Source organism: Notamacropus eugenii, chromosome 5 (genome assembly GCF_028372415.1).
Source record: "Notamacropus eugenii isolate mMacEug1 chromosome 5, mMacEug1.pri_v2, whole genome shotgun sequence".
Taxonomy (NCBI): domain Eukaryota; kingdom Metazoa; phylum Chordata; class Mammalia; order Diprotodontia; family Macropodidae; genus Notamacropus; species Notamacropus eugenii.
The window spans coordinates 20786758-20814024 of NC_092876.1; the positions used below are offsets into that span (position 1 = coordinate 20786758).

Genomic DNA, 27267 nt, shown 5'->3' on the forward strand with positions numbered 1-27267 from the left:
TATTTTGGGGATCTGAATGAATCCTCATCCAACCACCAGCTTTCTCCCTTGCTCCAATTTTCCCAGGCTAATTAGATTCCTGTAGGGTCTTTTTATTCCCCCCTCATCTTTGCTCTGCCCTTCTCTCAGGGACAGTCTCTGGCCTCCTAGTCATTCTCTCAGAAAATCTTTAAATGAACAAAAATAAAATGCCCTCCTCCCCTCCCTCAAGCACTGCCTCATTTTCACAGTACCTGGCACAGAGCAGAGACTTTTTTGTTGAAATTTTAGAGGTTTTCAGTCCTGTCTGACTCTTTGGAACTTCTTTTCGGGGCATCTTGGAAAAAACACTAGAGTGGTTTGCCATGACTGTCCTTCAGTTCATATCGTGTACTAATCATTGCTATTGTATTTCAGACACATTAGGAACAAAAAACTTACTTAAAATAATGAATAATTATTTTTATATTAATATTTTTGAGGATGTGATACATATCATCCAACTTTACGTTATTTCCTATAGGAAAATTCACTTTGCAATACAAACAAATTGCATGATCAACAGACTCTCCGAACGAATTAAATTTGTAAACTGAGGTTCTACTGTGTAATGTAGCTTACCTGGTACTGAGCAGGAGTTCCCTTACAGTGTGAGGTATGGGTGAGGGGTGATCTGTCCACTGGAGGTCTTCTCCTCCCCTAGGACTGCACTAGAGCACATGGGCTTAGCTGCTGGTGGATACCTGTCCATGCTGGTGTCTGCAAATTCCGCTAGCTGTTTGAAGGCATGCCTGGAGTCCTGGTGTTGGTACTTGCTGCTGGCTTGCTGGGATGCCTCCTGTTCTGTACTGCTTCAGCCAAAACAAGAGGGACTTTCCCATTAATGTTCCAGCCCCCTGAGCTAAAAGACTGCAGTGCCCTTTCTACTGGCTCCACTATTCCAGGATTGGGCAATATTCTCTGAGTTTTTCAACATCTAGAAAGGAGGGTGCAAGCTGTTACTGTTTACTCTGCCATCTTGGCTACCAGAAGTTTAAATAGGTGGCTTAATTAGATTTTGGGGGGCAACATAAACAAACTGTTCTCCCATGGAGAAGAGTCACTCCAATCTGTTGAGTTTAAGTCTTCTGATAGTGACCTTGCCTTGGGGCTGCTGCTTTTGCTGAATATGAATGCATCCTCTCTGATGGGTCTAGTACACTGTGGTGCACATCTTTGTCACTCTCACATCCTGTCTCTACTTATAGTGACACAATCTGTGTGATGCCAATGTTTGCTACCAGAGGCCATCCATGAAATTTTGTTGCATTTAGGTTGGTGATGAGCTCATAATCTGCAGAATTCTGCACTAATAATTGCTATTTGAATATATTTATGTGTGTATCTTTTTGCATATATACCTATATATCTATATCTATATCTATATATTTGATTTCTTCAGATGGAGAGACCAAATTTGAAGTAAATAAGATGACTCGAAAGCTGAGAATTGTGTGGAAGTACATGACCTGCAAAGATTCATGAATGATGTTCCCTGGGACTTCAATTTGAGAGAAATACATGACTCCTATATCAAGGTAGATAAAAATCCAAAGAGTGACTGTAAATTTGATGAAATTGGAAAGAGATTCAGTGTTCTTCCCTAAATAACTGTAGGAAAAGGACCTCAGGGAATGATTGTGTTCAGGATAGTGAATATAGCAAATGATTTACTAAAGAGATAGAGCTTTTTCATTCCCAGGTTAAGCCTCCTAAAATTCAAATGTCTCCAGATAATCAATGGGAAGTGGTCTTGAGCTGGAGTTCAGGCATCATCAGACATCAGAAAAGTGATCCTGGAGAAATGCTGTCTGTAAGTAATAAAGGTGGGAAGGCCTTGAGTCAGAACTCTAAGCTCATTACTCATCAGCAAATTCCCATTAGAAAAGAGCCTGATGACTATAATGAATGGGACAGATCCTCATCCCATCAATTATCTCTTCCTTGCAAGTCCAGATTTCACCCAGGAATAAAAAGATGAGCCTGTACTCAGTGTAGGAAACCCTTTGGTTGGAACTGAGATTTCAATAAATCTCAGAAGATTGATACAAGAGAGTTTTATGAATATTATGAATGTGGGAAGTTTTCTGCTACAGATCACTTTTTTCTCCCACAATTTTTTTTATTTGCTTCTTTGTTTTTAGTTTTCAACATTCAATTTTATAAGATACAGATCACTTCTTATTGGTCATCTTATTGGCCAGTGTGGATTCTCTGATCTACACTGGAGAAAAAGTTTTAGAACAATGTGGAAATGCTTTCACACAGAGCTCCAGTTTTGCTACGCATAAAAAAATCCACTTTAGAGAGAGACCTTTTGAATGTAATCTATGTGTAAAAACTTTCATAAGAAAATGTACTCTTGCTTTACCTCAGACAATCCACACTGGACAGAGACATTTTGAATGCAATCAATGTGGAAAGGCTTTTAGAAGGTCTCAGCTTGGTGTATGTCAGAGAATCCACACTGGAGAGAAACCTTTTGAATGTAATCAAAACCTTTTGAATGTAATCATTGTGAAAAGGCTTTCAAAAAGAGGAGCACTCTTGCTATACATCAGAGAATCCACACTGGACCTTATGAATGTAATCAATGTGGAAACCTTTCACATAGAGCTCCAATCTACACAGAAGAAGATCCGCTCTGGAGAGAGACCTTTTGAATGCAATTGATGTGAGAAACTTTCATAAGGAAGTTCACTCGCTTTTCATCAGACAATCTACAATGGAAAGAAGACATAGTTTAATCAATGTGGAAATGATTTCACAGAGAGCTCCCATCTTCCTATATATCAGTGAATCCACACTGGAGACAAACCTTTTGAACGTAATCAGTGTGGAAAGGCTTTCAAACATAGGAGCAATCTTGCTGCACATCAGAAAATTCAGCTGAGAGAAACCTTATGGATGTAATCAGCGTAGAAAGGTTTTCACACAGAGCCATCATCTTGCTAAATATCAGAAAATCCACAGTGGAGAGAAGCCTTAAGGATGTCATCAATGTGCAAAGGCTTTCACACAGAGCTCTAGTCTTGCTAAACATCAGAAAATTCATGATTGAGAGAAACTTTATGGATGTTATCAATATGGGAATGCTTTCAGATTCATCTCCAGTCTCGCTTTACATTAGAAAATTCACACTGGGGAGAAACCCTAGGAACTTTTTTTTTTATCATATTTTAGGGCAGGATATACATATTGTGTTCAAGTGACAATGATCCTTAACAGCACTGGTTCAAATTCATGCAGAAAATTGTCTTTTCATGCTTTGGGGGGAAAACATAGTACTATTTAAAAGAAAAAAGAGATATCTTGTTCCGTAGGTGCATTAATCAATGGTATCCCATTCAAACAATCAAGCAAAATTTATCTCTTTTCTTTCTCCCATTTTCTATCCTTCCCGTTTTCACTTTATCTATTCTCCTTTAGATCCTCTTATACCTAGCAGACTACAAGATCAAACTTCCTTTCCTTGTTAGTCTTTTACATGATTAAGGTATATCCCATATCCTGTTCTATGAGTTTCTTTCCCTCTTGTTCATGCCTCTTCACATTCTGTAATTTAGTTCCAGAAAAACCTCAATTCATCTGGAGGATATGCAATATTCATTGGCAAAGATAAATTAATTTTCATGATCTCTCAATTCTCTTTCTCCCACTTCCTCTTGTTTTTCATTTTGGCTTTCACCTTGGTGTCCACATATGTATTAAGAAACAATTCTCTTAATCCCTACTCTTATTTTGTTGGTTTTATTTTATTTGGTTGCTCTTGTGTGCTGTGCTTCTGTTGCATCAGTTGTTTGAGAAGCAAAGAATTTCTCCCAGTCTGGTTTTTATTCTAGGAATGTTTTCAGTACCCCTTTCTTTTGGAGGGTCCATCTACTTTCATTTATAGTTTGTTTACCCCAAAATCTACAGAGTTTGATGTAAGAAAGACAAATAGATGCAGTCAGGACAATATTTTTATTTCTCTCAAGCTAGATTGACACATATTGCATGGGAAGTATATTCTCGAACTGGACCCCCTGAGGGGGTCAGTCTAGAAATGGCTTGATTTGGGATTTGGGGATACAGAGTTATGTCCTTTGAAGAATAGGTGTTCCCAAGGGGTGCCAATCAACTGAAATTGGTCTACACATTTGGAGGTGGGCTATATCAAAATGAGGGTCTTGAGTACATGATTTAGGTCACTTAATCCTAGTACAACACCTTTTCAACAGGGTCTGATATCGCCCCACCTCCTTACAAAGGAAATACCTTTACTACCAGATCACAATCCCCCCTCCTGGTCTCCACCCCTGCGCCCGCACCATACCAGACTACTCCCAACCTTGGGCTATCTAGGCAGAAGGAGTCTGGGCAACTTCCAAGGCAATCTCATTATCAGGAATGTCCTTCTAAAGAACTTTTCAGAAGGTGGCTGAGGGGAGAATAGAGTTCTGAGTCTAGAAATAATTTTTCACATTCCCCCATCTCATTCTAATGAGAGGCATAGCCTTCTCAATGAATTACTGACATAACAATATGGGAGGGGGAAAAGAGAGACATTTGTTAGACAAACTGACAAAGCCAAGGGGGCAGTCCCCTTAGTAGATAAATACATAAGACAAATACAGATAAAAAGATGCAAAGAGTAAACTGTGAAGAAAATTGTTCACTTAAGACTCAAAAGTTATATCTAACACAACTATCTAGTATCCTGTACATCATCAGATGAAGTTTTCTGGCTGGAGTGTTCTTTAAGCAGTCTCAAGTAGGCTACCTTCTTAAGACTCCTTGTAGAGAGATTCCCTTTCTTTGTTCAAATCTCCTAAAAAAAAAAAATTGATCTTAACATAATTGTAAATTACCTTGCCAATAACCGGGTCAAATAATGAAAATTAACTGAACCCTTTTTTCTTTATTATAAATCAAAAATTGATACCTTGACCAATTTTCATATTGATATAGCTAAGAAACTCAAATTAGAATAAAACAAACCAAAAAATTAGTTAGAAACCAAGTTTTATACCTTGTATTAATTCATTATTCATTCAAATTAGAATCCAGTTTTTATACTTTACATTAATTCATTATTCATTCTCCCCTCAGGAGGATGATATTCCAGTAAAGAATTAATAGCAGACTCTAATACATACATAATACATCAAGTGATGTATTTCAAAACAGTATATATTAAGTTATTTATAATAAAACAACTCCAACTTAAGGTCATGTTCAAATAAATAACCCTTAATTAAATCAGATGCTTCTTTTAAGGCATTTATAAGATAGACCACAAGCTATGCTTCTTCTGAAATTAACTAATGGTATGATATTAACTAAGTAACAGAATATTATCTTGGTTTCACAAGTCATTGACCTAATTATCCTCACATGATTATGAGGAATTAAAGGATCCTAACTTATCCAGGAGTACATTCAAGGCTAAATATTTAAGTAGTTAGTATGTTTGGGCTAAAATTCCAGGTGAAATAACACAATCCTAACTTTTATCTTACTATTGTAATCTCAGATGTTCCAACCTCAATCTATTTTTTAATAGATTTAATATTATGCGTACGAGCTTTTTGATTATAGAAATTTTCCTCAAAAGAATATGGACATAACTATAGTGAAGGAACAATGTTCACTAACTTCATCTTAATTTCAGGCAGAACTGATGCACATGGCCAACTGCATTGATCCAGGCTGAAAGTCTGCTAGTGGGGAAATTGAGTCAGAAGAATCCTAACTCAGATCATGTAGAATAGTTGTTTTCCTAACTTTTACCATAAGAATGCCCTCTGCAGTTCATAGACCACATAAGATTGATGGCATCATGGAACAATGGTTCAATAGCTTTCCTTGATGATCATACCTGGAGTCAGACTCAGAAAAACATCTGTTAATAGTCCCAAAAGGTCTTGAATAGGAAGTTCCAATAATCAAAGTTTCAGATATGTGACTATAATCTCACACTGATTGGGAATATCTTTAAGGTGAGCCTTAAGTAGTTTGCATTCATCCCTAAACGTGTACTAGTTCCTGATTAAATAACATGAGTAAAATTAAATTTCGCATTAAGATCATAAGTTATTACTCTAATAGATTTGCATCTCTGTTTCTCAGTCTTATTTTTCCTTCTCTAACTACCCTCAAGCTGAAAGAAGGAGACACTTCAGGAATTGAATCTTATTCATGTAAATTCAGACACTAATTTTAACTGTTGTTTACTCCATGGAATGAATTCAGATCTAAATTGCAAGATCTTTCCCACTCATTCTTTAGTATTAATCACTAGCCTTAGATTCTGACACTGCTCCCACTGACCTGCTGAGTATGATACTTGTTCTCTGAAAGCACCATTTAAGACCTGTCCAAGGACACAACAAACCTAGGAATCAAACTTGAAATTCAGGGTAGTTTTGGACATAATTGTCATCAGTATCAAATTATTACTGCAACAAATTAGCCTGTAAATGGAAATTTAGTAGGCTTTCTAAAAATCACACATTTATTTAATGCAATCAGAATTATTGACTATGTTCTCTTCCTCTTTGTAATTCATAAATTTTTCTATCCATAACTGATAAATAATATGTTCAATGCCCTTCAAATTTGCTTGTAAAATCTCCTTTTATATGCAGATCATGTATGTATATTGACCTTATGCTGATAAGTGGTCTAAGATGTTGGTCTATGCCCAGTTTCTGCCAAACTTCTTTCTAGTTTTCTCAACAATTTTTTTTTAACAAATAATGAATTCTTATCCCAAAATCCTGTCTTTACACTTGTCAAATCCAATGTTACTATATTTACTTGCCACTGTAAATTGTGTGCCAATAAGACTGTTTTATGGAGAACTCACACAGGGCAAGCATTCACATGGTAGTCAGAAGAAGTCAGACAAGGACACTCTCAAAGTCTCTCTTAAGAACTTTGGAATTTGGGAGACACTGGCACAGGACCACTTAACTTGGCATGTCCACATCAGAGAAGGTGCTGTGCTCTATGAGCAAAGCAAAATTGAAACAGCTAAAAGGAAACACAGGATGCACAAGTTTGGAGAATCCACCCCCAAAAGTTCACAAGGACTATTTGTGCCTGACCTGTGGTAGGAGCATTCTGAGATTGTATTGGTCTGATCTGCCAGTCAGACACACTGAAAGTTGACTTTAGCACAGTGATGTCACTTTGATACTCGTCAAAACCAAAGGACAGCAACCAGCCAAATTGGATGCCTACTATTCCATTCCTACTGGCACTGCTATATCTCCTTTGTTTACAATTTTTCATTAACTCCTTTATATTCTTAACCTTTTGTTCTTCCAAATGAATTTCATAATCTTTTTTTCTAGCTCAGTAAAATAATTTTTTTGGTAATTTAATTGGGCTGCCATTGAATCTAAGAATCAGCATAGGTAAATTGTCATTTTTATCGTATTGGCCCTGCCTACCCCAAAACACTGCTCTTTGGCTCTTTTTGCATGACCTCCACTAAGCACAGGGTAGGCACTTAATAACTATTTAGTGAAAAGCTGCTAGCATTCTGTCCTTCTTAAAACCTTTTCATGCAGTCTTACAGTGGCTTCTTTCCTCCAGTTTCATCAGCGTGTGACTCTTCAAGACACCATTTGGAGTCTTCTTGGCACAGATTCTGGAGTGGTTTGCCATTTCCTTCTCCAGCCATCATACAGGTGAGGAAACAGAGACAAAGTTAAGTGACTTGCTCAGGATAACAGAGCTATTAATGTTTGAGGCCAAATTTGAACTCATGAAAATGAGTCTTCCTGATTCTAAGGTCATTGTTTTTTCCACGGGGATACATTGCTGCCCCCCACTTATTTCTTAATCCTTTACAGATTGGCTCTCATCCTCACTCTCCTGAAAGTGCTGTCTCCAAAGTTATCTCTGAACTCTTTTTAATTGTCAGGTTTGTTGGTCTTTTCTCAGCCTTAATCCTATTTGACTTATTTTCTTCATGCAACACTCTTGACCACCATCTTCTACAAGAAGCCTTCTTGGTCCATTTTTTCCCTTCAGTTCCTGAAATTTACTTTATAAAATACATATGTTGTATGTAGGAAACAAGGTAATAAAATATTTCTTAGAAGTCTACTATTTGCCAGGCAAAAGCCTTTATAAATATTATCTCATCTTATCCTAATACAAACTGCTATGGAGGTATGTCACAACGCTAACATTTTACAGTGGAGAAAATTGAGGCCAACTCTCTTGGAAGTGTCTGAGGCCAAATCTGAACTCAGGTTTTCCTGAATCCTGGTCCAGAACTCTGCTCACTGTACATCCTGGCTTCTGATTTTCTATGTATGTATGTAGTTATTTACAAAATGGTCCCTGTTTTCTTATTCCATTTTTGGAATCCCAAGAGCCTATAAATTGATTGGTTCTTGCCAGATACTTAATAAAGCTTGTTGACTTGTTAACTTGACTAAGCACATTGGGCGGTGAGTTTCTTCAGGGTAGGGGTTATTTCACAGCACATTGTACCTGCACAGTGCCTGGCACATAATCGATGCTTGCTGAGATACTATGTGTGAGTCCCAAGATCATGGGGTATGGAGACATTTTCTTATTTTCTGCATTCTAAGCTGTAACAATATTAATTGTATTCAAGGATGGGATCCTGATCCGAATCAAGGCTGGGATCTCCTGAGATTGAGATGGCTCAAACATATAGCTGCCATACGTGATATTTCAGGTGAAATCTTATAATTTTCCCAAACCACTTTATTACTTTCCTTGAACAACTTCTTTCCAAGGATAAGATGTTACAACTTGTCCAAATGAAGAGCCCCAAGGTACCTACCTGCTAAGTCCCCAAAGAACTCATCAGATAAGCAGATATTACAGGCTCCTTTGTACTTTTTCCAAACAGATAATAATTATAATAACAGTTATTTATTTTAAAGCAAAATATCCCTACTTGCATACATAAATTTTTAAATATTGTAGCCACATGCTCTAACAGCTTAATTCATGATTTAGCAGCACTTAGTTCAAAAGAGATTAATTTCCTAAGGATACAATTGGATCAACCTCTAGGAATTATTTTTCAAATTAACAAAATTATTACAACAAAAGTTGATATTGATAACCCTAAATGTCTTTTAAGTAACATGAATTCCCAAAGTACTATAACAATCTGGATTCCTAGTTATCACAGAATTTCTAGCTATCACAGTAGTAGTTTACAAACCTCCAAATTAACACACACACACACACACACACACACACACACACACACACACACACACACACCTCCTTAGATGAAGCAGGCTTGAAAATCACACCCATATTTTGTGCAAGGTTTCCCATTTGCTCAGTAGGATTTTCACAACACAGAAAACTTAAAAAAAAAAAAGTTATTTCTGGTTTTCAACATTCACTTACATAAGATTTTGAATTCTAAATTTTTTTCCCTTTCACAAGACTGCAGTCTGATATAGGTTATATGTATATAATCATATTAAACATTTCCATATTAGTCACGCTGTGACTAATCAGAACAAATCAGAACAAAAGGGAAAATTGATGAGAAAGAAAAAACAAAGAAAATAGTATGCTTTGATCTGCACTCAGATTCCATAGTTTTTTTTCCCCTCTGGATGTGGAGAACATTTTCCATCATGAATTGTCTTTTGGAATTGTCTTGGATCATTGCATTGCTGAGAAGAGGTAAGTCTATCAAAATTGGTCATCAAAAAATGTTGCTGTTACAGTGTACTGTGTTCTCCTGGTTCTGCTCACTTCACTCAGCATCAGTTCATGTAAGTCTTCCCAGGTTTTTCTGAAGTCTGCCCGCTCATCATTTTTTAATGGAACAATAGTATTCCATTACACTCATATACCATAACTTGTTCTGCCATTCTACAACTGATAGATATCCCGTCAATTTCCTATTATTTGCAACCACAAAAAGAGCTACTATAAATATTTTTTTGACTTCTGGATCCTTTTCCCTTTTTTATGATCTCTTTGGGATACAGAGCTAATAGTAGTATTGCTAGATCAAAGGAAATGCAGTTTCATTGCCCTTTCATCATAGTTCCAAACTGCTCTCCAGAATGGCTGAATCAGCGGACAACTCCACAAATAAAGTATTCCAATTTAACCTTCTCCAACATTTATGATCTTGTTTTGTCATGTTAGCCAGTCTGATAGGTAATACAGAACACTCCTGCACAGAGTTTATAAGAATTCCAGGTGAAACTTCCTCTTAAATATAGACAAAACTCGGGAAGTTTATCCTAACCCTTCATTCTCCCTTATATATTTTTGTTGGAATAATTTTTACTCTAACTAGATTATAAGAAGAATTGTTTTTTCCAACAACATTCTGATACAATTGTTTATCAAATTTAGAAATAAAACAATACTCTAAACCATATTATGTATTTAAAACTTTATTATTAATTTTTAATTTTGGTGAACAAATTTTCAAATTACTTTGCACAGAAAATAACTCATTTCATCCTTAATATGTTAAAACTACAATTTTCAACCACCTTTTAATTTCAAATGAAAATTCACTATCATATTAAATATCATTATTTGTTATTAGTACCTGTTTATAATCAAATATGCCTCATTAACTATTTAAGCTTCCAAATTATCTGATTTCTTAAAATTACATCCTTTTAAAAGCCCAATTCAAATGCAACAAAATTCAGATTAAAAATTGCTTTGTCTAACATCATTTCTACTTCATAATGATCTCTCAAATTTTATGATCTAAGAGATATTAGAAAAACAATTAACATAAATAGTAAACTTCAGATGACATCAATTGCATTTCCAAATTATTACATATAAAAAGTATTGATCTTCTAACTTTTGGTATTTTAAAACTATTTCAAAATTAACAGGTATGGAACAAATATGTTAGAGACTATAAAGTACTTAGCAGATGCCAATCATTTTCTTAAACATTGTACAATCATATCATCTTGATCCCACAATAACCATTTTTATTTTTACAAATCAGGAAACAGGGCAAACAGAAATAAAATAGCTTGTCACAAATTACACGTATGATACATTTCTGCAACTGGCATGGGAAAGGGTAGGCTTACCAAGGCTAGAGACTGGCTGGCTTCTCCACTTCATAGCACCATGCTCAAAGGCAGCAGCTGGGTGCTGGGGTAGGGGGTGTGGCAGAGGACGCTGCACAAGGTCTGGGGTGGCTGATGCCAGGACTTCCCAAGTAGTAGTAATTCTTGGTGACAGGGCTCAGGGAATGCTGGCTGTGGGGCCTAACGTCCCCTTTCTCCACTTCCCCACAGCAGCAGACATTGGTGAGGTTGGAGGATGTACAGAACCTGGGTGATATTCTCAGGCTTTGCCCAGAGGGATGAACAAGAGCCAGTATGGCCGCTACCAGTGGAGCCCTCACCATGGCTACTACTCCCCACCTTCAGGCAAGTGGAGAAGGGTAACTTGAGTTCCCTACAGTTCTCTAGCACTTTCCTTTCTTAATCTGACCTGAGAAGAGGATTGACTAGGAAAACATGAAGCTATTTACAATCCCAGTAGTGAGATGAACTCCTGACATGGGAAGTTGGGCTCATGACTAGGGGCTTTATCAGGGGGTGAGCTCCTGGAATAACCTCCAATCTCAGAAATTTTCTCCTACAATATTAAAATGATCAGTGTGCAAACTCAATGATTAATCTCAAAACCTCCAGAATCTTCTCAGATGTTTTTAGCTGTAACTTTTTTTTTTTTTACTATAGCCTCAAGCTCACCCGAGTCAAGACAACATATAAGTCTTATGGGCTTTTCTCTTAAAAAAAATCTAACCTATCCTCCTTTCAACTATGACCTCAAAATAACAAGAAAGTTCATTCATTTTTCCCAGTGTTTGCTCTAACTATATATAAATAAATAAATGTAACAGCATCTAGCTCACAGCTCAAACATGACTCAGACATTTTACAATATAAAGCCAGAAACACAATTAACCAGATGAATACACTGTACAATTAATGACAGGGGGAGAGGGAAGTCTAAAAGCTCAGAGAGGCTTGTTAGAAACTTGTCATGAATAGGCTATTTTTACTCTGAGGAAGGCGATTGGGGAATTTGCAAAGATCCAAGACTGATGAGTGTAGCCCCCCTTACACCTCTCCTAAATGAGAGTGGGATAAAATAGAGAATGGGAACAGATCTCATTAGTCTTCCTCAGAATGCCCCAGAGCTTGCTGATTTAAAGGGGCAAATCCTAATGAAGTTAAGTTCAGGGATCTGAGTCCCTGTCAGGACTATAGCCTTAAAGGGAAAGGGGATTAAATGGTGTGGGAAAGAATGCTGAAAGTGAAGTGGCTTTGCTAGCTCTAAGGAAAGAAGCTTCTGGTTCTCACGCTGCCAGTTTTCAGCACCAGCAGTGAAAAACTACCCAACTTTAGACATGGTTAACCTTTAAGCTCAATGGTTTTAAGACTTAAGATAAACCAATTTTGAACCTTTACCAAAGAGGACCAAGAAAATAAAGCCAAAGTGATCCATGTTCCCAAAGCTGGCTTAAAGAGAATTGCAGACTTGGACCAAACCTGTGGAGGTCAGAGAATTAGAGCTGGGAGTAAAAAACTCACCCACACAACCGGCAAAGAGGAGACTCCAGGAAAAAACCTATCCTGTGGCATCAAGTCACTAGTGTTGTCTGGGGGTGGGGGAAGAATCACCTCTCCACTCCATCAGTTCCACACCAGTCACATGGCACCTAAAATGGTAAACCATTTACTAAAGGTTTGGTCCAATGAAACAATCAGTTTCCCCCTTAACTGAAGGTTTGTCCACAGAACAACAGAAGGCTGTACATGTGCTATAATGTGCCCATTTATTCTCATTGGGCCAGAGAATAACGCATGCATTTCTGGGCTGAAAATAATTCTGGGCTCCCAGAAGGGACCATTTGTAGGAACATTTATACTCTCAAAGCAAAGTGAGTGTGCTTCCCTTCCTCCTTCCTGACTTGTGCTTGTGCCAGTCAAAATTACAGTTCCCATATACTTATACCATGAGAAGAAATTTCTTAACAGGACAATTTTGTAAAAAATAAGAAATGTATCAGTGTCAATGGAAATTATACTTCCAGGACATCTTTTTATTCTGTCATTAACAGAACAGAAAGAACAGGAAAGAGGGAAAGCTGCTAACATAGAGTGAGTCATGGAACTTGAGATAAGGGAAATGTCCAGTGGGCCAGGTCCTTAGCACAAGAATGTTCCCAGTCAGTAAAGTGCAGCAGGAGAGCTTCGATTCCCTCAGAGCACAAAGCAAAGCATGTCTGTTTTGCCAGAGCACCTAAGGCACTATGGTATGTTATGCTTAGAGTGGGCCAAAATGTCTTCATCCTGATTGGCCAATCCAAGTTTTAGGTCTTTCTCAGGTAAGGTCAGGGCTCAAGCTGGTTGACAACATCTGTGTTGAGGGACCATTGATTTAGGTTGTTACAATTTAGAAAAAGAACAAGTATTAAGGCAGAAGATACAAAGTGCTTTTTTTAAAAGGATTATATCATTTACATGTATAGCAATACTGGCACCTTCCCCACCTCATCTTTTCCCTCTCTGGATTCACCTTAAATGGATCCTTTTGGTAGAGAAGGACAACTTTCCTAGAGGCAAATAATTCTATAAAAATGCATTTTTCAATATTTATGATTTTTAAAATGTGTAACCATCGTCCTTAGACCCACTGTAGAACTATAGGGACATTTACCTCCAAGATACTTAGAATAAATACTCATCACTTTTCACCTTTCCAGGTTTTAAATCCTGAGGCAAGTGCCAAAAAAAGAGGGGACAGCAGTCTCTTTTTTTTTCTTAGGGGCTCATTTGTTAGACCATACTATAAATATGACTATATATAAACAACCAAAAAACTGCAAACAGTCCATTTAGATGCATTGATGGTAGACAATGCAGGGCCCAGATTCATCATACCCCTGTTTGCTAATCCACTTCTGTTGGAAGGTGGAGAGAGACAAGGATGGAGCCTCCAAAGCAGACACAGTATTTATGATCAGGTGGGGAAATGGTGTTGATTTTCATTGTGCTGGAGAGCTAGGACTATAATCTCTTTCCACTTCCTGTCAGCATTGCCTGGATCCATGGTGGTATCACCAGACAATACTGTAATAGCTTACAGATGTAAACATCACATTTCATGACTCAGGTAAAGGTAGCTCTGTGGATTCCAGACCTAGGAAGGATGGTTGGAAGAGTTTCTGGACACCAGGATCTCTTATTACCAGTGGTGATGTCCTGACCAGCAGGGAGCTCAAAGCTCATTTCCAGAGAAGAGCTAGATGCAGAAGTGACCATCTCCTGTTCAAAGTCTAGGGCTATGTAACACAGCTACTAGATGTCACACATGATTTCTCTCAGCTGTGATAGTGAAACTGTGTCATCTGTCAGGATCTTCATGAGGCAGTCTGTCAGATCACAGCCAACCAGAGCATGGCAAAGCATGGCATGGGGAAGGACCCCAAGGAATTCATTGTATAAAGTATGACTACACATCTCCATGTCATTCCAGTTGGTGACAATATCATGTTCAGTGGGGTACTTCAGGGTCACAATATCTCTCTTGCTCTGGGTGCCATTCCCCATAGACCTGTCTTTCTGGCCCATACCCACCATCACACCCTGATGACTGGAGTGCCCAAGAGTGGAAGGAAGACAACCTGAAGGGTCTTGTCTCCTGCAAAGCCAGCTCTGTGCATTCTGGAGCAATTGTCAGCAATGAGGGAAGCAATAACATTGTCCAGGTTGAACTATAAAGTGGCAAATTTAAACCCTTGAGAGAAAGGAGGTGGTATGGAACCTAGAGGCAGGGGCAGGCAAGTGAAGACTGGGTGGAAGACCTCACAGCTGCATGAAATTCCTTAGGAGAAAAGTCAGGCATATGGCAAATACTGTAGAAATGAACTATTGCTACCTCTTTAATTGACTGTACTTACTCCATACTAAATACTGGGTTTTCAATGTCATTAGATGTGATTTCAAAAATGTCAAGGGAGATAGGATGACTGATTTTCCCTGGAACATTCTTTGAAAATGCATTCTATTGAACTTTTTTGTCTAATATTATAACCTTTGGGGAGAAAAAAAACACATGGTAAAGCAGGTTATTTTTGATCTGAATGCTGTTAGACCATAAATATAACTATTATAGAATGTGACAAAATATTTGAAAAGTTAATAATGTGGTATATTGTGTTTTAATTAATAAACTAATGGTAATGATCAATGACTAACTCATCTTTGTCTCTTTGGATTCCTTTGGACTTCTTAACCTTTGAAAAGATCTCCCCAGCCCTGTGCACAGTGTTCAGAGACTGCTTAAGGCTGCAGTTTAAGACATTAGGACCTCTCCCAGGCAAAGTAAGGATGTTTATGGGTTAAACTTTAAATAACAAGTGAGTTTCCTCTATGATCAATTACAAAATCATGAAATGATATCTATTAATAATTAGCATATAGTAAGGTTACATTTTTGAACCAACTATTTATTCACTGGGTGTAAACAAGTGCTCATTGTATTCATGTAAGATGCCAGAATGTACTATTGTGCTGGCTGTCCTCCTTGACCAGTATTCTTCCAGCTTGGCTCCCCAACATTTCCTGTGCTAGATGTTCCCTTCTACTTACTCAGTGGATTAAAACTTATTAACTCCTATTGAAAAGTTGTCCTCTGAAGCCCACCGAATGTACACCACCTTTCTTTAGCCTACCTACAGATCAGACCAACTGGGGAGTTTGAAAACCTATCAAATACTTCTTTAGATATAATTTAGAACCTATGTGCATGTGGTGTATATTGACTTGAACAAGTATACTGAATTCATGAAAAGATTAATGAATACTGCATAAATTGGAACCAATACTATAAGGGATTACTGTCACATGAACCCTGTAATTATATTGTGCCCTTACATATGATGAATGAAGTTCCTAGGGTTTCTCTCCAGGGTGAATTTTCTGATGTAAAGCAAGACTGGAGGTGAATCTGAAAGCTATTCCACATTGATTACATACATCATGCTTACCTCCACTGTGTATTTTCTGATGTGTAGCAAGAAGGGAACTCTGTGGGAAAGCCTTTTTACAGTGATTACATTAAAAAGGTTTCTCTCCACTGTGGATTCTCTGATGTTTAGCAAGACGAAAAGAATGTGTGAAAGCCTTTCCACACTGATTACATCCATAAGGCTTCTCTCCAGTGTGAGTTCTCTGATGTGCAGCAAGACCTCTCCTGCCTGTGAAACCCTTTCCACATTGATTACATTTATAAATCTTCACTCCAGTGTGGGTTTTCTGATGTGCAGAAAGATTGCACCTTTGTGTGAAAGTCTTTCCACACTGATTACATTCAAAAGGTCTCTCCCCAGTGTGAATTTTCTGATGTACATTAAGACTGGAGATCTCTATGAAGGCTTTTTTACAGTGATAACATTCAAAAGGTTTCTCTCCACTGTGGAGTCCTTGATGTTTAGCAAGAGTGGAATGCTGTGTGAAAGCCTTTCCACACTGATTACATCCATAAGGCTTCTCACCAGTATGGATTCTCTGATGTGCAGAAAGATGGCCCCACTGTGTGAAAGTTGCTCCACACTGATTACATCCATAAGGCTTCTCACTAGTGTGGATTCTCTCATGTGTAGAAAGATGGCCCCCTTGAGTGAAAGCCATTCCACATTGATTACATACATAAGGCTTCTCTCCAGTGTGGATTCTGTGATGGGCAGCAAGATGGGAGGCCTCTGTGAAAGCCTTTCCACATTGATTACATCTATAAGGCTTTTCTCCAGTGTGGGTTTTCTGATGTGCAGCAAGAGTGGATTTCTGTATGAAAGCTTTTTCACACTGATTACATTTAAAACGTTTCTCTCCAGTGTGGATCCTTTGGTGTGCAGTAAGATTGGAATAACGTATGAAACTTTTTCCACATTGATTACATCTGTAAGGTTTTTCTCCAGTGTGGACTCTCTTATGTTCATCAAGACTGAAGCTCCGTCTGAAAGCCTTTCCACATTGATTGCATTCATAAGGTTTCTCTCCAGTGTGTATTCTCTCGTGGTTAATAAGGAGTGATCTGTAGCAGAAAGTCTTCTCACATTCATGACATTTATAAAACTTCTCCCCAGTATGAATCTTCTGAGATGATAGAAGAGATGAGTGATGGGATGAGATTCTTCCACATTCATTATACTCATCAGGTTCCTTTATCAAGGGAATTTGCTGATAAGTAATGAGCTCGGAGTTCTGACTCAAGGCCTTCCCACCTTTCTTACTTACACAAAGCATTTCTCCACTCTCAATCTTCTGATGTCCCATGAGGTCTGAACTCCTCCTCAAGGCCATTTCCAATTGATTACCTGGATACATTGGCATTTCAGGAGCCTTCTCAAGGGACTGAAAAAGCTCTACTTCAGTATTAGAGGCATGGATTTCTCTCAAATTGAAGTCAAAGGGAGTATCATTCATGAATCTTTGCAGGTCACATTCTTCCACAAGTATTCTCAGCTTCCTAGGAATTTGATTTACTTCAAACTTGGTCTCTACAACTGAAGCAAATGGACAAACACACACACACATAATATATACTTCTAAATACACAAAAAATATACACAAATAAATATATGCAATAGCAATTGTTACTTAAGACTGTGTGACTTATGAACCTCTTATCACCATTCTAAATGCAATAAAACCTTCTGGATGTACTCTTGGAGAAAAGATTGGCATTAAATAGACTGTGTCATTGTAAGGGGAAGAGACAGAAAAGCTGTGTGTGACAAAGGAGGCTTGTACCTCAGAGCAGGTTGGACCCATCAGAGACTAAACATTCACATTCAAGCAGCAGCCCCAAGACAAGGTTGCTACCAGAAAACTTAAAGTCAGTAGATTACAGTGATTCTCCAAGGGAGTACAGTCTGTTGTTAACTTGGAGGGAAAGCTAAGCCAAACAGTTTTCAACATTTGAGCAAGAAAGGAGTAGCCAGCTTTCAGAGATTTAATGTAGAGCATCACATTAACTCATCTGGGCCAGAACACTTGGAAACTTCCAAAGAGGTTTGATGAAAATGATTGGGAAATTCAGAAGTTACTAAATAAAAAACGAGAACTCAACAGGCCTACCAGTACATTACTTCATTTATCTGTGTTTCACTCGTCTGAGAGTTAAATGCAAGCAAAGCTTAGAGATTCAGGAGTGTTGCCTCAATAAGAAGGCAGATGAAATTCAATTTTGTGCTGATAGTAAAAATCCAAATCGATTTTATAATACCCTGAAGGCTAAGTATGGGCCAAAGACCTTAGTCCATCTCAGCTACTCAGTGCTGATGGAACCACACTAACTGGTGATAAGGACATGATCCTGGAGAGTTGGGATAACCACTTCCATGGCATTCTCTAGAGACCATGCTCAACCACTGCTGAAGCTATTGACCATTTACTCAGGCTGTACTCAATCCCTCTCAAGTTATTAGCCAACTGATGGGACTTGCAATTTACAATTCTTCTCACCAAAGAGAGAGCTGTTATAAGTGTTTTAAAACATACATTTTCTCCTGTATTCCTTAATCATCTTTGGAAACAGACCTGAATGGTATTATTGGATTAAAGGTAGACACAGTTTTATAACTCTTTGGGCATGATTACAGATTGTTCTGCAAAATGAATGGATCAGTTCACAGTTCTACCAACTGTGAATTAGTGTCTAAAATTTTCCATCTTCCCTCAAACATTTATTTCTGTCCCTTTCTATCATTGTACCTGATAACTATACATCGAATATATATATATGTATATAATAATAATACCTATATATGGTATATATATATAATATATCTAATAACTATGAGATGATACCACAAGGTTGTTTTGATTAGTATTTCTGTAATGAATAATGATTTAGAACAGTTTCTCATATGACTGTATATAGCTTTAATTTCTTCACCAGAAACTGGGTGTTTCTAGCCTTTGACCATTTATCAGCTGGGGAATGACTCATATTCTTTTAGATTTGACTAAGTTCTTCATGTATTTAAGATATGAGACCTTTATCTGAGACACTGTCTATAAATTCCCCCTTGCCCCTTTCTGCTTTCCTCCTGATTCTGGCTGCATTGATTTTATTTATACAAAACCTTTTAACATAATTTAGTAAAAAAAAAAAATCATCTATTTTCCACCTCATTATCCTTTCTCTTGTTTATGCATAAATTATTCACCTCTCCATAAGTTTGATTGGTCATATGTTCCATGTTCTTTTAATCTTGGTAAATGGAGCATGAGATTGGTCTCTGTCCAATTTCTGACAGACTACTTTCCAGCTTTTTTCACAATTTCCACCAAATCAGGAATTCTTACCAGAAAAACTTGTCATTTTTCAGACACAAAGTTACTATAAGCAATTGCTACTATGTCCTCCATGTCTACGTTGGTCCACTGATCTATCTTTCTATTTCTTCACCAGTAACAGAAAGTTTTAAAAAATTGTTATCTTTAGTTTTATTTTAAATTTTATCTGTTTTATTTTTAATTCATGGAGTAAAATAGGCTTTTCAATTGCATGGTATAATTAAAAAAGGTGATTACACATGAAGTAGCAAATAAATTATTGTACAACGTCCTATTCTTTTTAAATAGGTAATAAAGTTATCATGCAAATTTCTTTTCTTTTCCTTTATTCCCTTCCCTCCTTTTACCCTAGAGATGGCTAACATCAAATGTATACACACATACACACACACACACACACAAATGCACATATATGTAAAATCATTCCATACATACTTCTATTTATCAGTTCTTTTTCTGCAGGCAGATAGCATCTTCCTTCATATGTCCTTTGTGATTTTTTGCAGTTTCTAATACTCAAAATGGGTTATTTGCTCCAAGTTAAAAATATTTTGCTGTTATTGTATACAATGTCCTCTTGGTTCTGCCCCTTTCCCTCCTCATTACTTTTGAGCAAGTCTATCCATATTTTTCTAAGATCATCAAGCTCATCATTCCTTATAGCACAGTAGTACTTCATCACAGTCATCTACCACAACTTGGTCAGTGATTCCCCCAATTGAAGTCTACGTAGTTCTTTTCATCACAAAAAGAGTTCCTATAAATATTGCAGATCATATAGGTTCTTTTCCTGTTTCCCTAATCATTTTTGGAAACACACAGACCTAGTAGTGGTATTGCTGAGTCAGAGGGCATACGCAGTTTAACAACACTTTCACATAATTCCAGATTGCTCTCTAAAATGGTTGGATCAACTCACAATTCCACCAACAATGAATTGATGTCCCAATTTTGCCACATCCCCTCTAACATTTGTGACTTTCCTTTTCAATCATTTTAGTCAATTTGATAGGTATAAAATGATATATCAAGACTGCTTTAATTTGCATTTCTCTGCTCAATAATGATTGGGAGCATTTTTTCATTAGATTATAAATTGTTTGGATTTCTCCAATGGAAAACTGCCTATCCATATCCTTGGATCATTTATCAGTAAGGGAATGACTCATATTCTTCTGGATTTTTCAGTGATCTTTGTATATTTTGTATATTTGAGATATGTGAACTTCATCTGAGAAATTTTATCATACATATCTAATGGTGGCCATTGTTAGGGGAGGAGGAAAGAAAAAAGAAATTTACATCACAATTTTGTTGTATATTTGAAAGGAATAGTGAGTTGTTCATAGTACATCTGCAGTTTCATCTGCAATCATCTTTTTTATGGTAACATGTTATGGAAATGCTTGTTTTAACCTATAAATCAAAAATAAAATAAAAAAGAATTAAAAACTATATATAAATTCCCCTCCCATTCTCTGCTTTCCTTTTCATCATAGTTACATTGATTTTATTTGTACAAAATCTTTTTAATTTAACATAATAAAAATTATCCCCTTTATACTTCACTCTCTTCTCTATCTCTTATTCATAAATTATTCTCCTGTTCATAAGTCTTATAAGTCTTTTTCTCATATGTACTTCAATGTCTTTCAGTTCATTCAATGTCTTTTTTTTCATTCAGGATTATATTTAACTTTGCTGAGTGATATTATTTTTGGTCACAATTCCTGCACCCTTCTCTGTTAAATATAATGTCCCAAGACCTATGTCTTTTAGTGTGGAAGCTGTTAGATCTTGTGTTACCTTGATTGTAGCTCCACAGTATCCACATGTTTAAATTTTTTCTTTTATGACTTGTAGTATTTTCTCCTTAACCTGGGAGCTCTGAAACTTGACTGTGTTTTTGGAATTTTTCATCTTGGGATCTCTTTCAGGGAATGAATGATGAATGTTTTTCTAGTTCTATTTTACCTCTTCTTTTAGAAGTGCAGAGAAATTTTCCTTAAAAATGTATTGAAGTATTGTACTTAGACTCAATTTTTTGGATGATACCTTGCAGGTAGTGCAATAATTCTTATATTATGTCTCCTTGATCTGTTCTTCAAATTGTTTGTTTTCTAGTGAGAAGTTTCTTTTCTACATTTTCATTCTTTTGGTTTTCAGTATTTCTTGATGGTTTCTAATGTCATTAACTTTCTCTTGCCCAATTCTGGTTTTAAATGAGTTACTTTCTTTCCTTTTTCTTTTAAATTCTCTTTCTTATGGTTTAGATTGCTTTTTCCAATTTCTTGATTTCCTGGACTGTGGTTGATCCCCGTTGAGTTTTGCCCCAATTCCTCCTTTGATTTTTGAACTCCTTTCTAAGTTCTTCCAAGAACTCTGTTTTGGTCTTGAGATGATTTGAAATATCTCCTGGAAGTAGGAGTGGGATTTTAAATTTTACTTTCTTCCTCTGAGAATGAACTCAAATCTTTATCTCCAGCTACCTGACTGATGGTAAATTATTGAACTTGAAAAGGCTACAAGCCAAGACCAAAATGGCACACAGATGACTGTACATTCAATGAAGCTTCTGAGACTGAGATGCACAAGAATATGAATCCATTCTCAGGCACATTTGCTAATTTTGGCCTGATAATTAACACCAAAAAAAGAGAGGAAATGGTCCTTACCCAGGGACAGCAGGTTCTGCACATTCTCCAGCATGACCTCCTTGTACAGCTTTTTCTGTGAAAGGTTCAAGAGGCCCCACTCCTCCTTAGTGAAGTCCACAACCACATCCTTGAATGTCATCACCAACTCCTAAAAAGACTTGAGAGTTCTAGTCCAAACCTCATCAGTTTAGAAGAGGAAACAGAAGTACAGAAGCAATTTGCATAAAACTTATTTAACCTTTGTGAATATCAAACCCAGTACTTGAAACCTGTCATTGAGAATCACATTGGAATAATAAAAGCTGGCGAAAATATCTTACTACACAATACTTCTTCCAGTGGAATTAGGGAGAAGGTATGTACGTATTCTCTTAGTGAGGTATAAAAGTCTGTGGAGGAGAAAGAGAGAAGGGAACATCTGAAATTCCTCCCTACAAGCAGTGTCCTAAGTGACATATTAAGAAAATTCTATGACGAATTTGTGCTTGTAGCTTAATTGTACATATTTGTGTGCTCATTGTCTCTGCCATTAGACTGTGAGCTCCTTCAGAGTAGACACCTCTATTGGCCTCTTTTTGCATGACCCCCACTGAGCAGTGTCAGGCACATGGTGAGCACTTGATAAATCTTGAGTGAATGACTGCTTACATTCTCTCCTCAGAACCTCTTCAGGTGATCTTACAATGCATTCTTTCCTCGTTCTCTAAGAACATGGTTCGCAAAGACCAACCATGTGGAGGGCCACTTGATCCCACCCCATCCTATCCTCCCCACCACTTAGCACACTCACTCAGTTTCCACATCCAGGTCCCTCACATTGTTAACCTTTCTCTGCCAGGTGGTCCCTTTCCTAGTCATTTCAAACATACCCATCTCCCCCATCTTTAAGGAAACCTTCCCTAAACCCTCACACCACCTTCTGAACAATCAATCTGTCTCATCTCCTTTTCTCAAACAAACTCCTTGTAACATCTGGCTGAACTTTCTACTTTCCTCTCTCACTCACTCCTTAGTTGTTATTCAGTTGTTTCAGTTGTGTCTGACTCTTGTAAACCCCATTTGAGGTGTTCTGAGCAAAAATATGGGAGTGTTTAGCTATTTCCTGCTTAAGCTCATTTAGAAATGATAAACTGAGGCAAACAGTTAAGTGACTTACATGACTGAGGATCACACACCTGGTAAATGTCTGAGGCCAGATTTGAACTCATGAAGACAAGTGTTCCTGATTCCAAGCTGCCCTCTGCTCACTCCTTAACCCTTTACACAACTTAACTTGCATCCTTCCTTTCCTAAACATGCTCTCTCCATACTTGGAATTGATGCTTTAATTGACAAATCTGAAAAACCTATAAAATTTGGATTCAGTCAAAAGATTACACTTAAATATCCAGAAGGCCCATGACCAGCCTCCAAACCTTTTCTACTCTTCTTACACCTTGGTCCTCTTCTCTACTCTGACCCAGTGCCATTGGCCTCCTGGCTGATCCTTGACCAAGACCTTCCATCCCCTGGCCCTGTGCCTTCTCAATGGCTGTCTCTCATGCTTGGAATGTCTTCCCTCCTCACTTGGGCCTCCTGGCTTCCATCACATCTCAGCTAAAATCTCACCTTTCCAAAATAAGCTTTCTCTGGTCCCTGAAACTGTTAGAGACTTCTTTCTTGGGAAATCTCCCATTCATACTGTAGAGAGCTTGTTTGGACGCAGATAATTAAATGGTCTCTCTCCATTAAAATGGGAGTTCCTTGAAGGCAGGAACTGTTTTATGTCCCCTTCCCTTTACATCCTCAGTAGGTTAGCACAGTGCTTGGCACACTTTCCTTAGAAAGGAGCCACTATCTAAATGTTTATTGACTTGACCTAAGAAATGGGAAATAGGAGGAATTCAGAGAAAACCTGGGAACATTTTTGTGACCTGAGGCAGGAGGACAATTTCTGCTCTGCTGACAGCAGTGCAAACGACAACCTCCATCTAACAGGATAAAGCTTCCTTGGCTATCTTGTATTCCAGGATTTCTGATGCTGGTCAGGTCTGTGGATGGACTGCACTCACCTGGGATGAGGGTCTCTGGCCGTCAGAGGCCATTCTCTCTGGTTCCAGGCTCTCTCCTAGGAAAAGGCTTTGGTCATCTGCAGGTTCACCTGAGGAGGGAGAAAAATCTTACCAAGGGGAAGTCTTTGCCTTCTCTTCCTAGGGTGGATGATGATCAGCCAGGAATTTCAGAGGGTGAGCTTCCAGAATGCTCTGCCCTCAGGGGAGAGAGTCTACCTCAGGAGTAGGGCAGCAGAGAGGGTGAGACTTAGAAGTGAGCTTGGTCTGAGCATAAGTAGACTTGCCACCCTCTCTAACTCCTTCCCTTTGACCTCATACCTCACCCCCATCCTCCTGCAGAGACCCAGGAGGGAGAAGGGGCTTGGCATCCCAGAGGAGATGAGATCAGGCAGAGCCTCAATGACTCTAGACCCAGAGTTCTGCCTTCATTGGATACTGTAGGTCGGGTCACTGTGACCCAGATGTAAAATGGGATAGCAGTGTAGGACCTTTGGGACGTGACTGGGAACCTGGACAAGTAGAAGAGTAACACCTGGAGCCAGAAATTTGAAGGCAGCCTGCTTTGGCAAGCCTGCAGGACAGTCACCTGGAGGTCAGAGAGGAAAGAGGAGGTCCAGTGAAAAAGGAAGCCACCAGAAGTGGTCCTCATTCAGACCTATCTGGAACCTGCATGGGCAGAGCTGGCTCCCAGAAAGATTTCTCTATTCCAAAAGAAGGCAGAACTCCTAGTGCTTCTGCTTCCAGCCAACCTGCTCTAGGTGGGTCCTCCTAATCCCAAGAGCCCAGCCCTGTCCGAAACTTCAACTTCTACATTGACCTCTTTTGTCCTCTATATTGCTCTATACAGATGGTAAATCCTCCACCTTGAAAAAGGTACAGGCCAAGACTAAAGTGAAGGGAGTGTTGGTGCATGATTTTCTGTTTGCAGATGATTGTGCACTCAGTGAAGTCTCTGAAGCTGAGATGCAAGAAAGTATGGCCCCATTCTCTGCTGTTTGTGCTAATTTTGGTTAACAATTAACATCAATAAAACACAGGTGCTCCATCAGCCAGCACCACACCATCCATTGGCTCCAGCAAATGGAGAAGCTTTGAATCCAGTGGATAAGGTCACTTACCTTGGCAGGGATGTACCCATTGATAATGAGATGAATGTACCTACCCATTGCCAGAATTAGTTTAGTGTTTGGGGGTTTCAAAGGAAAGTGTGGGAGATAAGAGGTATTAGCCTGACTACCAAACTGAACATCTACAGAGCTACTGTGCTGACCTCATTGTTGTACACCTGTGAAACATGGAGAGTCTATGAGCACCATGCCAGGAAACTGAATCACCACCATGTGAACTGTCTTAGGAAGATTCTGCAGATCACCTGGCAGATTAACACAGCAGACAGTGATGTCCTTTCTCAAACCAAACTGCCAATCATTGGAACTGTGTTTCAGAGAGCGCAACTCTGATAGGCTGGCCACGTTGTGTGAATGCCATAGCTGGACACACAGAAACCTGCCTCCAGCACAGTGCTATCATTTTCATCCTGTTCAAGAATGAAGGACAACAAGCAACCAACCATGTCTGAGAGCTCCCCTCCCCCCATGGCTGGACCACCTCTCCCTCCCTCCTTTACCTTGCTCTGAGATTCTGACTCTTCTCAGCAGAATCTCCTGGTCTTCCAGCTCTCCCCCTGCTACACTCTTTTATTACCTACAAAGATATCCCCAGCCTACTTCCCTCCAGGTTCTCCTAGCCATTCCCTTTCCCTGATTTCCCTCCCCGCTCAGGTCCCCCTTTCTTCTCTGGAGTCTGAGCCCAGACCTGCCCACCCCCCCTCAACTCTCCTCCAAACTAAAAATTTACCTCCTGGATCCATCTCCATTCTACACCTTCCCTACCCCAATCTTAACACTGAGGAGATATTTCCCTCTGTCTAGATTTTATTTCCTTGTTCTTATTTTCTATGAGATGTTCTCTCACTGGAAGACAGCTGGATCCTAATGAGGAGCTGAGGCCAGGACATCAGGACACCTGCCTGGTCCCAGGGCATAAGTTACAGCTCATGTTATAAACTTTATCGACCCACTTATATTACCTTCACATCTCTCTGTACATCTGGGGGTTTGGCTGTTACCTGATTAAGCAAATGAAGTCCATCCATTGGGAGGTCCCACAATTTTTCTGTTCAGCCCTCAAAACCCAAGTTCTAATGGGAAAAGAAGACAAGCAGGAAGCAGGAAATGTTGGTCTTGGGGCACCAGGATGGCAGGAAATTAGGAAGGAGGCCAGAAAAGGACTGAGGTGGGATTGCTGTGGGGGGTGGGGGGAGCTCAATATTCCAGCACACAATCCTCAAAGATCCTTTTTGCACTTTTTTTATACAAAAGAAAGACAGTCCCCACCATTCGGGATCTTATTTGGCAAAGCTGAGCTGTGGGCAGGGAGGGGTTCAATGACTCAAAATGTTACTGGGTAGAGGAGCTGGGCTTTCAGGCATAGATTGACACAAATCAACCAGATCCTGGAGAAGAGTAGGTATTGGTCTCCACACATGTAGCTGAATTGGAAAGGAGAGGGAAAGTTTGGAGTTGAAGCCAAAATAGAGATTCTCTGCCTACTGCTCCCTTTAGAAAAAAATTACTCATTGCCCCTCTCCCAAGCTACTTTAACTCTTTAATGGTTTTTTGAAATTTGCATCATTTAAAAATTTTTGAAAAAAGGTGCTATCTTAAATTTAATAATCTATTATAAATTTATGGGTTTTTCCTGCATTAAAATTAGGATGCAGCAATATTGCAAGGTATGGTACTGTAAACAAGTCATCACATGCACATATTCCTGCCCTGCAAGCAGAGCTTACTGACATGTGCGCCACCCCCACAGATCTCCCAATATTCAGAAGTGGCCATCTCTAGGTAGAGGGTAAACCTCCCAGGCCAAGGACTGTTTCTGTTTTCCTCTCTCCAGGAATTTAATCGGCAGAGACTGGAACTTTGAATGAGATGTGGAAAGAGGAACAGATCAGTGGGGCTATTACCCAGACAAAAAAGCAAAACCTTGGAGTTGGAGGGGGACTAGGGGAGAGTGGGACTTGGGCAGGACAGGTTCTGGGGAGAACCATTAGCATTTCATGGTCCCAGAAGATCTCCAACCAAGATCAGAAGGCAGAAGGGA

At 38.7% G+C, this 27267-nt stretch overlaps 1 protein-coding gene across 1 annotated transcript; it reads right to left on the bottom strand.

Annotated features, from left to right (window-relative positions):
- Nucleotides 1-10460: 10460 nt before the first annotated feature.
- Nucleotides 10461-22346, bottom strand: LOC140508344 (uncharacterized). The gene is made up of 2 exons (XM_072616191.1): nt 22067-22346; nt 10461-17593 (listed from the first exon to the last, which is right to left on the bottom strand). The coding sequence occupies exons 1-2, from the start codon at nt 22185-22187 to the stop codon at nt 16146-16148; spliced, it is 1569 nt and encodes a 522-aa protein (XP_072472292.1). The 5' UTR covers nt 22188-22346; the 3' UTR covers nt 10461-16145.
- Between the last annotated feature and the right edge of the window lie 4921 nt (nt 22347-27267).

Excerpts from the sequence above, each read along its gene's own strand:
- LOC140508344 (XM_072616191.1), bottom strand. The coding sequence starts at position 22,187 with ATGACATTCAAGGATGTGGTTGTGGACTTCACTAAGGAGGAGTGGGGC. Across the intron at positions 17,594-22,066 it reads GCAGAACCTGCTGTCCCTGG|TTGTAGAGACCAAGTTTGAA; the intron begins GTAAGGACCATT and ends CATTTGCTTCAG.